Raw genomic sequence first — 12816 nt, 5'->3', positions numbered from 1 at the left:
ATATCACTAATGTAAGAATATTAAATATTGCGAGTGAATTTTTTTAATATCCTGTTAAAAAGAAACCATGCCACACAAAATGACAACAAAAAATGGATGGCCTATGTCTTTATTTTAAAGGCGACGTCGTTCGCTCCCCCAGCCACAAGGTGTCGCTGTCATTTCCGGTCACTTGAAGGCGGTTTAGTCCATCTTTCAAGATGGAGGACGAAGTGGTTGTTGACATCGAGGGAGACGAGTTTGAGTCTAATATCGGGTACTGGTCTATTAATTTCAGACAATTTTCGCTTTTTCACACTTTAGATGTTTGACTTGCTGTGTTACACGTAAATTTCCGGACTTGAAGTCTAGCATTTTCCCTTCCACGATCTAAGCTAAAGATGAACATGACAGTCAAGCTTCTGTAAAATTCATAATACTCAAATTAACTAAATAATTGCTTTGTGTTTCCCACTACATAATACCTAATATGCAGTGAGTTCTTTGTTTCTAATGTCTTGTGACCATCACATCACAAGCTTACATCCTGATTGGGTTAAAAACTTAAAAGCATTTAAAATAACAGTCAATGTTTCATTTCAATTCAGTAAGCAAGATACAGGAAGTTCACTTCACGAGCAGCCCGAATTCAAGAGCAACGTGGGGATTTTGGTAATAAACTGAATAATTATAAATCATCAATCTTCACAAACATTAATGTGTAGTGTATGTATTTTTCAACTGATGTTTTTGTTGTCCAAGCCATGGGAGCTGGACACGTCCATAAGTCAAGAAAATCGAGAAGTCATCCACAGAATGCTACTCGAGGAGCAGTATGTATCCTATTTTTCTCCGTGTCTGTGAATGCAACATCCTTTTGTCACTTAAACTTTTGACCTTAACTACTTCTAGATACTACCTGGAAGGTCAAACGGTTCCTAATCACATTTGGAACAGTGATGATGCTGGCAACAAGCCTCAAGCAAAGAAGTAAGTACAATACTTTTAATTTTTCCAACATTTTCCCCTTTCAAATGATGTTGAGTTGACACCTTGGATTTGTCTCTACAGGTCTCCAGCCAAGAACTCATCCTCCTCCTCGTCATCTTCGTCCCGATGGTCCAAGCAAGAGAAAGAGTTGTTTGAAGACGGGATGGTATATATATATATTTTTTTTTTAAATGTCTATTTTCCCATCATATAAGTATGTGTGCCTTGGTGTTTAGGCTCAATTTGGGAGAAGGTGGACCAAGATTGCCAAGTTTGTGGGCAGCCGCAGCGTCCTGCAGGTCAAGAACTACGCCAGGCATTATTTGAAACACAAAGTGAGAGTCGTGCTTTTTAGGATGCCATTTCAGATACGTTTAAATGTAACTTTTTTGTGTAGACTTGTGTAGAAAGCAAAGAGACACTTAACCTTTCAGTAGGATGAGAATGTGTCTCAAAACTTTTGAGCATCAGTTTAATATGATTACTTATTGTATTTAATATCTTTTTATTCTTATTCTTAGTTATATAACATTTTTTGTATTTAATATAAGTATTTAAAGTATTTTCTAATATTTTAGCTTATACTTAAGACCAACATCTTTTATATTCAGTTCTTTTGTTGTAAGCTGTATACTCTCTTAACTTTATTTGTTGTGTTAATTTATTATTACAATAACTAAAATAATATTTTTTTAAATCTTTTTTTTTTTAAATTAAGCTCACCACATTTATGTTTTTTTTATCTCATTGACTCATTGAATTTCCTTACTTCATATTTTCACTCCATTTTTAAAACGAAATTCAAACTAAACAGTAACTATTCCAGTAGACCTGTAAATTGTTATTAATGAATAGTCAAATATATTTTGAAAAAGCGTGAAATTAATTCCATGTATTTTATGCATTATTTTTTTGTCATCCCAATTTTTGGGACGCATTTAAAGTTACACTGATTGACACTTAAGTTATGAAGTGCAACATAAATGAAAAGTATTTCATTTCATTTTGATATCATACCCCTCTCCCCCACCGCTCAGGGCAGTTTTGACCCCGATGAGGCGGCACCCTCTACGGACACCGCGCCTCCTCCCCCACCTGCTCGTCTAAGCCCCACCAACACGGTGCGCATGGAGAGACCAGATGAAGATGAGGACGAAGACGTGGACATCACAGACGACACCTGCGGCGAGGGGCAATCCAGCCCTCCTCGCCTGCCTTCACCGCCCGATGTTTTGGAGGAGCCCGTGGAGGAACAAAAGATCGAAGCTGAAACATCAACAGACTCCAATGAAGCGGAGGATGAAGCGCCGGCGCCTGACAGAGTGGAAGAAAATCAGGAGGAAGAAGAAGAAGAAGATGATGATGAGGAGGAGGACGAGGAGGAGGAGCTAAAAGCCCCAGAACAGGAAGTGGAGTTGGATGTGGGAATCATCAGCGATGATGAGAAGCAAGCCATCCCCGAGTTCTTCGAGGGTCGTCCTTCCAAGACGCCCGAGAGATACTTGAAGATCCGCAACTACATCTTGGACCAGTGGTGAAGTGCCGCTAAAATTCAGGAAACGCCCAGCTAGCGTAAGCGCGTCCGACGCTAACGTTGTCGCGGCAGGTTGAGGAGCAAACCCAAGTATCTGAACAAGACGTCGGTCCGACCGGGTTTGAAGAACTGTGGCGACGTCAACTGCATCGGGAGGATCCACACGTACCTGGAGCTCATCGGGGCCATTAATTTCAACTGCGGTAAGAACGGGCACCGCTCCTCTGGTTTCAATCTTCCGAATGTTCATTTTGATTGCATTTCCTAGAGCAAGCGGTCTACAATCGGCCGCAGGTGGCCGATCGGACCAAGCAGAAGGAGGGCAAAGACGTGCGGGAGGCCTACCAGCTGGCCCAGAGGCTCCAAAGTATGGTAAGTTAACCAGTTTTGTACTCGCCGGCCACTTTACACTCGCCGGCTGCCAAAATGTGGGATTCTTGTATCATTTGTATGCATGCAAGTCACTTGAAGAGGGAAGGTGGCAGCAAATGACCGTTTGTTGAGTCGCTGGTCCCCTCCCACTTCAAATGGATTGGACATCTATGGCTGTCAATGGCAGCCAATGAGTTGAAGGTGAATTTATTTTTAGCGGACCAGGAAGCGCCGCGTTAGGGACACGTGGGGTAACTGGTGCGACGCCAAAGATTTGGAGGGACAGACATACGAGGTAGGTAATTGCAAGACATCTATTTTGGGTTGACTACTCCACATCAATATCGTCATTGTTGTTGTTGTTGTTAGCATCTTAGCGCCGAGGAGCTAGCCATGCGCAGACAGCAACCCAAGGCCTGCAAGATGTCAAGACACAAAGAGTGAGAAGCACGTTTTCACATATTGATCATCACGTGCATGTTTAGGAACACTTTGTGTCCACGTTTCAGGTCTTTTGATCCATTTCAACTTATTCCATGTCGCTGTTTTGGAAAGGAAGTGCAGGTTAGTGAAAAACATGGGTTGGAATTCAATTGAATGAATGGCATTGAACAGTAAAAGTAATTTGTGCTTCATTGCTAAGAGATTAATATATTTCTTTTCTTTTTTTTTTCTTCGAGGAACCATTCCGAGTCATTGTGTGTGCTGAGACCCTGCTGATTATGGACATGGTAAGCATACATTCACATAGTCATAATAATTTAGAAATAATATTTAAAAAATGTATTTTGTCGAGAAAAAAATGTATATATATTTTATGTCTGTATTGAGATTGTGAGGTGTTAAAAATAAATTAAATGAAGTCATTGTCTCTTGTTAACAAAAATGTTGATTTCATAATATTAGTCCAAATTTTATGAGATGGTTTTCAAATCAGAAGAGAGTAGCATTGTGTACATTTTCAATTACGGCATACTATAAATTTATAGTAAATATTTTGGTTAAAAAAAATCAATTTTCAACGTTATTTTTATTCATTCATTTTAACCATTTAATGAGTTTTAGTATATCTACAAAGGCTTTAATTTATTGAGCAAGTGTTTCTATTATTGTTTTTTTTCTGCTCAGCACGCTCATGTGTCACGAGGCGAAGTAATCGGTCTGCTGGGTGGAACTTTCAACCAAGTGGAAAAAGTGTTGAAGGTGGGCCCGCACTTTGTAAAAGCCTCCCCAGGTGCCACGTGTACTTGACAGACCCAAGCGTGTTAATAGGTCTGCGTAGCGGAGCCGTGCAACAGCGTGAGCACGGGGCTCCAGTGCGAAATGGACCCTCTGTCTCAGAAGCAGGCCTGCGACATGCTTTCCTCGCTGGGCTTCGGCGTGGTGGGCTGGTACCACTCCCACCCGTCCTTCCAACCCAACCCGTCCGTGCGGGATATCCACACTCAGGACCAGTTTCAGGTGATGCGAAATTAAAGCTGCCCTGTGCTTCCTAAAGTACTTGCTTACATTATTATTATTATTTTTTTGTAGAAGTACTTTTCCCGCGGTGGCGCACCCTTTATCGGGATGATCGTGAGCCCCTACGACCCCGCCAATCCCTCGCCGCATTCCCAAACCACCTGCTTGTTGGTTAAGGAGAGCCAAGAGACGTCGACGCCGCAAAGTAGGTTGGAATTAAAGTTTGAAGTAGATTGTAATTGAGCTGATTTTAATATGAACTCATTAACGGCAAAAGAAATTCACTCCATTTGAACTGTATTTCGTTCATAATTAATTTGTAGTATTATTACTAAGCACAATGGTAAGCGTGTATATTAAGAATATGTGAGGACTAAAATAACTTATGCAATACTTTAGTTTTGTTTATTTTAGAACATCCATGATGTAATTTTACAAGAAAAAAAGGAAAGTTTTCAGGGATAAAGTCATAGTATTAGGAAAAAGAAACTGCATGTAAATATTGCACTGCACAGGATTTTTCTGTCAACTATTATTTATACATGGACTAGTCTTGCGTAACATTTGATATGTCACACAACAAGAATTCACGTTATACCAGATAGAGTCACAATTTCAAGATTAAAGTGTAATTTTTCTTTCTTCCTAGAGCTTCCCTACAAATTTGACTTCCTGCCATCGCAGGACATTCCAGACTGGGATCAAACTTTAAGACGAGCCTTGTGGATCATCCACAAGTACTCGCAAGAGCCAGGGTGAGAAATCTTCCTCCGACTCAGCTACTATCTCATTTTTGCTTGCTTCAATTCCTCACGTTTTCTTCCAGGAGCGTTCACATGGAACGATTTTTCCGGAGGGACTCCCACCTCACTTGTCTGGAAAAGGTAACCTCAACCGTGGAGCAACAGCCCCACCCCCCCCAACACACACCCACACTTCCTTTCTTTGTGCAGATGCTGTCGTCGCTTGCAAGGTATCTGGAGCCCCTTCCCGAAGAGGAGGGAGAAGCCTTCCTCAATCAGATCCATGCCGTCTTCCTGTCCGACTTCCTCGCCCACCAGGGGCAGGAGACCACTTTGTCAAATAACTCGCCCGGACCCGTGAATTCGGGTGACATGGAGGAAGATTCGGGAAGCGACTCGACGCACGACAACACTGTGCTGCATCTCGGCTCTGTGCTGTCTACTGGACATGACTATTTACTATGACACCATATACATAAGTATATAAGTATATAGTGTGTATATATATATATATATATATATATATATATATATATATATATATATATATATATATATATATATAGCCATTCAATCCATATTACCTAGCATAACACCTATGGCGATAGACATCCAATCAATTTGAACTAGGAAATTTGATTCCTGCTATTTGTTTCAGCATGCTTTATTTTACAGTGCCTTTGGGTTGATGGACAAATTCTTCTTTCTTTTTGAAAGTAGATTTGCTTTTAATCAATTTTACCTAGGAAATGGCAAATGTGTATCCTCACAAGGGTTGTAGGCCAAATGCACCCATCAAAAAAGCCACAAATGGTAGGACAGTCTATTATGCATGTTTTTGGGACGTGGTCGGAAACCAGACTACCCGGAAAATAACAGCAGACATTGGGAGAACTTTTAACTCCACACACAAAAATAAGATGTCAAACAAAACATAACGTTGGGAAATCTGTGTATTGTTCATATACAATAAGGTTAGGCTTAATAAATATATTTGTTTTGAATCATTATGAAGTTGTTTACAGGCACTTGCACCAAACCAGTGTTTCGTAATAATTCCTGGCACTGATCCTAGTAAGAATTTGCCAGTATGACTAGATGTGTTCTAATAATTAAAAAAAAAACCCTGTTCATAACACGGACTGATAAAGGAACCTTTCTTTCCGGATCCGTTTCCAGGGGGACTCATTTTGCATTCCGGACCAGATCACCTCAGCGCGTGAACTATTCGTTGTCAATGTCGCTCATTTCTGCCAAACGTTGTCAAATTAAACAACGTTTGGATTTAACGAGAGATGTTTTTGTTCTACCGGAACATTTTTTAAACTGTTTAATGGCGATCAGTTGTAATTATGAATGAAACTTTGACATTGTGCTAACTTGAGGTGAAGCGTCCCACGATGTTTCCCTTCTTGAAGGGGGCTCCCTTGACCCAGCTGGCACGACACGTTCAGGTGCGCTCACACGCCTTCCAAGTCCGCGTTTTTCGAGCGCCACATCGGCTTCTCCATGGAACCTCTCGGGCACTTTTGGTCCCACGCAGCGCCCCCGAGATGCTCTTGTTCAAAACCCCTCCCTGCATTCATTTGCTTCCGCGTGGGGCTCAGTTTCGAACCTCGGCTCGGGTGGAAGCCATACCTACTCCTCTCATTTGGATGGTCCTTAAACCCGTCCAAAAGCTCATGGCCATCATTTTGGGAAGGTATGAAACAATATCTATTTCTTTTTTTAAAAATTGTTTAAAATTATTTTTTTTAATTGAAATGTGTCCTGAATTTTATAATCGTTAGTTAGCAATTTAAATTATAAATGCGGTAAAAACAATAGAATGGTTTGTATGCCTAAATATGATATAAAACATTATTTGTGTTTTCGTAATTTTTTTTACAGTTTAAATTCTCTGACAGTCTAAATATATTGGCATGAAAGTTAAGGAGCCAAAATGTGTTAAGATCAGAGCATTCTATCATTTATATTTCTTTAAAAAAAAGGACTTCACATTCTACTCGCTTTGCTCTTTTTCCTTATGAGATAAACTGCTCAAAGTTTTTTTTAATGGACGGATCAAAATGTAATTTTGTAGTCACATCCATATACCGATATTTGAGACCTATTTTTCCGAGTGCTAATTAATTAGAAGATTTAATTACAGCTATATAGTTGCCGGGCGGTCGTAGTTTGTTTTAAGTTTACTTTTGACATGGACACCCCTTAACTCACAAACAAGTATTTTATGTATTTTGTTCTGTATAATCAATGATACAATTTACAGGAGTGTAAGGAAATGGTGGGTGGCGTTGCCCGATAACCGGCGTCAGCTCCTCCGCCAGTGGGCGTGGCGGCAGCGCTGGAGGTTGCTCGTGGCCGCGGTTGCGGCGGCGGTCGTCACGGCCCTCCTCGTCTTTACGCACCTGGACCAGTCCCCGGTGACCGGACGCACGCGCCTCCTGGTTTTCAGCAGGCAGAACTACATGGAGTTTGCAGCGCTCACCTCCAAAGCAGTGAGTGGACCTTTTCATTTTTCATAGAAATATTCCATTTTATTTAAAAACAAATGTCATACTTTCAACTTTTACGGGTGTAGTACATGGAGGAGTTTGGCGAGCTTATGTTGCCGAAGAGTGACGCCCGGCACCAAGCGGTGGAGCGAGTGGTGGAGCACCTGGCCCAGCGTAACCTGGACCTCCCCGAAATGGCCAACGTGGACTGGACCGTGCACGTGGTGCAGAGCGACACCACCAACGCCTTCGTGCTTCCGGTCGGTGGACACTCGACCGTCGCGCCTCACACAAAGTTTACGTAAAACTCATCAGCCGCCGCGTTGTTGTTGCAGAACGGCAAAGTTTTCATGTTCACGGGCATGCTGGAAGCTGTGGCAGACATCCACCAGCTCACTATCATCCTGGGACATGAGATGGCCCACGCTTTACTGGGACACGCTGTAAGTCACTTTATTAGGTACACGTGCAATCTTACACACGTTACTGACTTTAAAAGATTTCAGCAAAAAGATCATCGTAATTAGAGCTGAACTCCAAAATGTTTGGACATCGTCAATCATATGACATTTAATTTTTTGTTTTTTTTACATGGGGTAGGTCATTTGTATTTAAAATGACCCAAGCTGGCGTTTTTTTTCCCTATCTCTACAAATTACGGCTTAAAACAAAGCAAAAAAAGCGACAACTAATATTTGTATTTGAGAATAACCATATTTTCAAAACATATGCTATACACCGCATATGCTCCGATAGCTCAATAGTTTAACTCATGGAATTGTTGTAGTGCCAACTTAATTTTTCCCCATTCTCTCCAGTTATGAACAAATAATATTATTTGTTTATCATTTTTTAAAGTTACAAAAAAAACCACAAAGCTGCCGAACGCTAGGTTGAGTACAAGCATATCTTTTCACAAACTTGTATCGCATAAATTCCAGTTTTGTGCGAATGGTGAAATTATGAAGCAGCTGCTTGAATAAATATACTAAGTCATTCATAAATATATGTATATAGGTCGCACTTTAGTTTTAGTCGCATGTCCAGCCAAGCTATTAAAAAAGTGTGTTTATAGCCTAGAAAATACATTATTAATTTTATTCCTGCTGGTTTTAATTTTATGTAATAATTGGTTGTTTTTGTTTAGTTTGATTAATAAACGTACATGCATTTAATAAACGTGAATCCATTTCGAATGAAAAGAGCTGTCATGATAAAAGCACCTTTTAATAAAACACTGTGCCATGCAAGTAATTGAATTTAAATTTATACACAAGACAACACATAATTGTTTTTTTTCTAACAAGTCCCTAAAGCTGAATTGGTGTTTTGTTTAGCCAATATTTTAGCCAGTAAATGAAAATCCAATCATAACGCAATTACACCTTGAGCTCATTAAAAAGCCGTTGGACGTGCGTAACGTGACATCGGAGCGGTTCGGGCGGCCGCCGAGTGTTTACGGCCTCGTTAAAAGTCCATTGTCGTTGCCGCGTGAGCGAGTGTGCGCTTTGGGAGTTTCACGCTGAGAGTTTCACATCGTAATTAGACCGAAGCAACGAGACGGCGGCGCCAGGAGCTCCGATACGACGGTCTCAAGTGCGTCGTGGCGTCCTCTTTCTAACTTAATGTGGTTTTGTGGTACGCAGGCGGAGCAGGCCAGCCTGTCCCACGTGGTGGACCTCCTCTCCGTGGTCTTGCTCGCCGCCATCTGGGCCGTGTGTCCACGCGACAGCTTGGCGCTGGTCGGCCAATGGGCACAGGAAAAGCTCACCAAGGTGAATTGCACGCACAACTAAGATGAATGTTAAAAGAAGCGCCGACACGAATTGAGCAATTATTTAGAGTTTGATTTATTTAATAAGGGGCAGCACATATTTATGCACATTTCCATATTCATGTTAATGAATGTATATATGTAAATATGTAAGATTGTAGCCAAGGGCTAATTTCTGTCTTTAGTCCCTTGTTTAGGTTGAAGATAAATGATGACACATACTAGACACAGACACATGAATTAAATTTTTTCTGACAAACGGAATCAATGTTTTAATTTGGTGGTCAAGAAGGGATGTATAACATTTAACTCCTTGCAGGTGATGTTCAACCGTCCCTACAGCAGGAAGCTGGAGGCGGAAGCTGATCAAGTCGGCCTGCAGTTGGCAGCCAAGGTAACCATGCAATTTCCCACAAAACGCTGCAATACAGTAACACTTTAATACATTGACTTGACTATATTTGCAATAATGCACTGTTTGATGCATATTGAATCCATTGAAAATTGCGACGAGATTAATGGATAAGAAGGAAGCACAAAAGAGACAATTAGAGACCATAATTACAGTAAAAAGAAGAAACGGTGTGGTTTGCTGAATAAATATTTTTTAATTAAACATTTGCCATAAAATAGTTGATAAATGTTGATCTATTTCAAATAACCAAACGTGATGAATTACAAATGGTTGTTTTGACAATTATTGAATAAAAAAAAGGTTTACTCATTTGAACTCGTACATTACTTATTAACTCGTAAGCTGGGATAAAACATAGAGAAAATAACACTTTTAAACAGACAGTACGTACCTACAATTGCATGACATGAAATGCAAACAAAGTATAACAAGTAACATAATAATCATTTTACAATAACAAACAAATGAAACGCACACATAATTTTTCTTCTTCCACTTTGGATGCGTGCCACTAGGGAGGGCCATTGTCAAAAACAAGCAAAGATCTCCCAGTCCACTTGTTCCAATTTACGAAACCAGTAGTTCGAAACGATCCCCCCCAAAAAAGAGCAAGGCCACATCCTAATACGCCAAACACGTGTGTGTGTGTGTGTGTGTGTGTGCTCGCAGGCGTGTGCGGACGTGCGTGCGGCTTCGGTTTTCTGGCAACAGATGGAAATGAGGGAGCAGCTGAGCGGCGAGGCCAGCCTCCCCGAGTGGATGTCCACGCATCCGTCGCACAAGAACCGCGTGGCGCAACTGGATCGCCAAATGCCGCGAGTATGAGTCCTCCCCTTTACGTGCTTGTCGATCACGTGGTTGCAAACTCAAGGACTCCCCATGTTTTCCCAGGCTCTGGAGTTGAGGGAGACCTGCGCGTGCCCCCCCCTGCCGTCCACTGACCCACGCGTCGTTTTCTCCAAGAGCGTGCGGGTGCTTCTGGAGGACGCAAAGACCAAGACCAAGCCCAAACCGGCTGTAGACGGGACGCGGTTGCCTTCCGGCGTGACGGCCCCCGCAGCTCTAATGGCCCAAAGCCCTCCCTCCACCTGAAGGAACCCATTGAGCGGTCGGTACTGATGCAACTCCGTCACACCCAGAGCCAGTCCAGCCCACCCATGCTACTGAATACACACTCCATGTGAGTAGTTAAGTCAGGTTTATTTATACGTAGCGCAGGGGTCTCAAACTGAACTTATCCGTCCGTGTCTGAACAATCCAATCCAATCCACTCTCTCGTCTATCTGCTATTTTAGATATTCCTCCACGTCTAGTTCACTTTTGGATTGGAATTCTTGCCTATTATTGCAACTCTCGGGTTCAGTATGCCATTGAACGCAACTCAAAAATATTGCAGCTGACATTTTTCTTCAAATAGGCTACGATGGGCACTTTTTTAATGTAAAAAACATGCCTGGTTGACAGGATATATTTTTAAATTATCTAGCTTTAGCCATGCTAACTTGTATTTGCATTGTTTACAAATAAATGAGCCACTTGTACAAGAACACAACTTTGATGTCAAGTAGCAACAAAAACAAAAAACAATAATACATTTATCTAGAGCAGGGGTGGTGAATATGTTAAAAATAAGAGAAACATTAACACGGGGCAAAGAGACATTTATTTTGGCGGGGAGCCGTCTGCGGCTCGAGAGCCAAGTGTTCGCCACGCCTGATCTAGAGCGATCAATTGAAGCTTCTAATCGTGCTTAATCACATGATTCATGTTTAAAAGAAAAAGTATATTACCTTTAATATTTGAATAATTTAATACTTGTTATATTTAATTCTTTGTATATGAGAAAATTTTCATGTCTTGTCATTGATGGCGAAAAAATGCCCAATCAATTTGGAAAGGGAGGGTTGGCAGCAATCGTACGATGTGAGTAAAAATGGTAAAATGTTCATTTCTACCGAGTCAAAAATAAAATGAAAGCTATTCATTTGTTTAGTGTTTGTTCAAATTGTTGCAAAGTTCAATTGTTATTCTAAAAGTTAAAATTGGAACAAGTAGACGAACGACTCACCACGCCTAGCCAGTCGCCGGGCGGATTTCAAGTCCAGAAATAGCGGCAACGACGACTCGGTAGCGTCTCAATCGTCCAGGATTCTCGCAGACAAAAGAACATCCGTTTTCTAGCGAGCCGCCGTCGTTTTCATTGAAATCAAACATTGGATTGGGGGAGGCGGGCCAAGACAAAGCAAAAAAGTCGACGCTTCTTATTCCAATCTTGTGTTTCTCTTCTTGAAAGGCGCCCACACGGGACGCCTGCAGCGAGGCGCCAGCGCTGCCGGCTATTTCCAGGTAGCATTGTGAGAGTGTGCAGGATGCAGATGCTATGTGGGCGGGGCCAGTCCGCTTATACACCTTGACTCCACTTTGACCTTTGCAAAAGTTGCCATGCATCAATTCCTGCAAACATGTGGTATGTAGGTGTTACATATATAGCAAAGGAATACTTCATAATTAAAAAAAAAAATACATCGTCTACTGTAAATTATTTGACATTCCCCAAAATTAAGACTTGTTAGTTTCCATTAATTGCCAAAGTTTTACTTTAGATTAGCATTTTTACACTCCTCCTTAGTTGCTAGTGCTGGTTAATCGAAAAAAGAAGAGATTTTATACATATGACATGAAAGATTTTAGTTGAAATTCAAAGAGAATCATTTTACAGCGGTAATATGAAGCTTCAAATGTATATTTATTTCAAGTAAATTCAATATAAACTGTTGATAAATAGACATTAATAATAAATGTAGCACTACTTTTCATGCCATTGCAATTTCCATTTCATATTCTTCATTATTTGGAGGAATATGAAAAGCGGCACGTGTTAAACATGTAAAACGCAAGGTACGCAAAAAAAATAAATTGTGATTACTGCTCCTGTTGTGTGTTATCGCGTTGTTAATGCGAGATGATGGTGAGCGAATGCGCTTACAACTACTTAGTGGGATGGAGGAGGGATTAAGCTTGGAATACATTAGAATACATTCACACAATAA

General features: G+C 41.0%; 2 protein-coding genes and 1 long non-coding RNA gene across 8 annotated transcripts in view; 2 read left to right on the top strand and 1 right to left on the bottom strand.

Annotated features, from left to right (window-relative positions):
* Nucleotides 1-104: 104 nt before the first annotated feature.
* mysm1 (Myb-like, SWIRM and MPN domains 1) lies at nucleotides 105-5559 on the top strand. 3 transcript variants are annotated; one of them, XM_077607206.1, is made up of 19 exons: nucleotides 105-256; nucleotides 588-651; nucleotides 742-812; nucleotides 892-969; nucleotides 1051-1135; nucleotides 1206-1304; nucleotides 2007-2503; nucleotides 2576-2706; nucleotides 2772-2875; nucleotides 3093-3170; nucleotides 3245-3315; nucleotides 3385-3439; nucleotides 3556-3606; nucleotides 4004-4078; nucleotides 4148-4336; nucleotides 4409-4541; nucleotides 4986-5091; nucleotides 5163-5220; nucleotides 5290-5559. In XM_077607206.1, exons 1-19 carry the CDS (start codon nucleotides 201-203, stop codon nucleotides 5542-5544), a joined length of 2256 nt encoding a protein of 751 aa, XP_077463332.1. In that variant the 5' UTR covers nucleotides 105-200; the 3' UTR covers nucleotides 5545-5559. The 3 variants fall into 3 exon arrangements, with proteins under 3 accessions (XP_077463332.1, XP_077463333.1, XP_077463331.1); XM_077607207.1 differs by lacking the exon at nucleotides 588-651 and having other exon boundaries at nucleotides 194-256; XM_077607205.1 differs by lacking the exon at nucleotides 105-256 and having other exon boundaries at nucleotides 313-651.
* Nucleotides 5560-6238: 679 nt separating this feature from the next.
* On the top strand, nucleotides 6239-12697 carry oma1 (OMA1 zinc metallopeptidase). Of its 2 annotated transcripts, XR_013301328.1 has the most exons (9): nucleotides 6239-6781; nucleotides 7352-7580; nucleotides 7664-7837; nucleotides 7913-8020; nucleotides 9224-9352; nucleotides 9671-9745; nucleotides 10436-10585; nucleotides 10658-10946; nucleotides 12060-12697. XR_013301328.1 is itself a non-coding variant. In XM_077607196.1 (8 exons), exons 1-8 carry the CDS (start codon nucleotides 6480-6482, stop codon nucleotides 10856-10858), a joined length of 1368 nt encoding a protein of 455 aa, XP_077463322.1. In that variant the 5' UTR covers nucleotides 6239-6479; the 3' UTR covers nucleotides 10859-12697. The 2 variants fall into 2 exon arrangements, 1 of the variants encoding a protein (XP_077463322.1); XM_077607196.1 differs by having other exon boundaries at nucleotides 10658-12697.
* LOC144078814 (uncharacterized) overlaps nucleotides 10381-12816 on the bottom strand; it is a 42026-nt gene continuing 39590 nt past the window's right edge. For all 3 annotated transcript variants that reach the window (XR_013301331.1, XR_013301329.1, XR_013301330.1), the window contains one exon: nucleotides 10381-12220. This is a non-coding gene — a long non-coding RNA (uncharacterized LOC144078814). The remainder of the gene's footprint in view (nucleotides 12221-12816) is intronic.

Source organism: Stigmatopora argus, chromosome 8, assembly GCF_051989625.1.
Source record: "Stigmatopora argus isolate UIUO_Sarg chromosome 8, RoL_Sarg_1.0, whole genome shotgun sequence".
NCBI lineage: Eukaryota > Metazoa > Chordata > Actinopteri > Syngnathiformes > Syngnathidae > Stigmatopora > Stigmatopora argus.
Note: the sequence above shows the minus strand (reverse complement) of the source record. Positions and strands in the feature narration are given on the sequence as shown.

What these genes read in the sequence shown, in the direction of transcription:
- oma1 (XM_077607196.1), top strand. Translation starts at nt 6,480, where the DNA reads ATGTTTCCCTTCTTGAAGGGGGCTCCCTTGACCCAGCTGGCACGACAC. An exon ending in CAGCGCTCACCTCCAAAGCA is followed by an intron (nt 7,581 to 7,663) that starts GTGAGTGGACCT and finishes TTACGGGTGTAG; the next exon opens with TACATGGAGGAGTTTGGCGA. An exon ending in CCAACGCCTTCGTGCTTCCG is followed by an intron (nt 7,838 to 7,912) that starts GTCGGTGGACAC and finishes TTGTTGTTGCAG; the next exon opens with AACGGCAAAGTTTTCATGTT.
- mysm1 (XM_077607205.1), top strand. Translation starts at nt 493, where the DNA reads ATGTCTTGTGACCATCACATCACAAGCTTACATCCTGATTGGGTTAAA. An exon ending in AGAGCAACGTGGGGATTTTG is followed by an intron (nt 652 to 741) that starts GTAATAAACTGA and finishes TTGTTGTCCAAG; the next exon opens with CCATGGGAGCTGGACACGTC. An exon ending in AAGTGGAAAAAGTGTTGAAG is followed by an intron (nt 4,079 to 4,147) that starts GTGGGCCCGCAC and finishes GCGTGTTAATAG; the next exon opens with GTCTGCGTAGCGGAGCCGTG.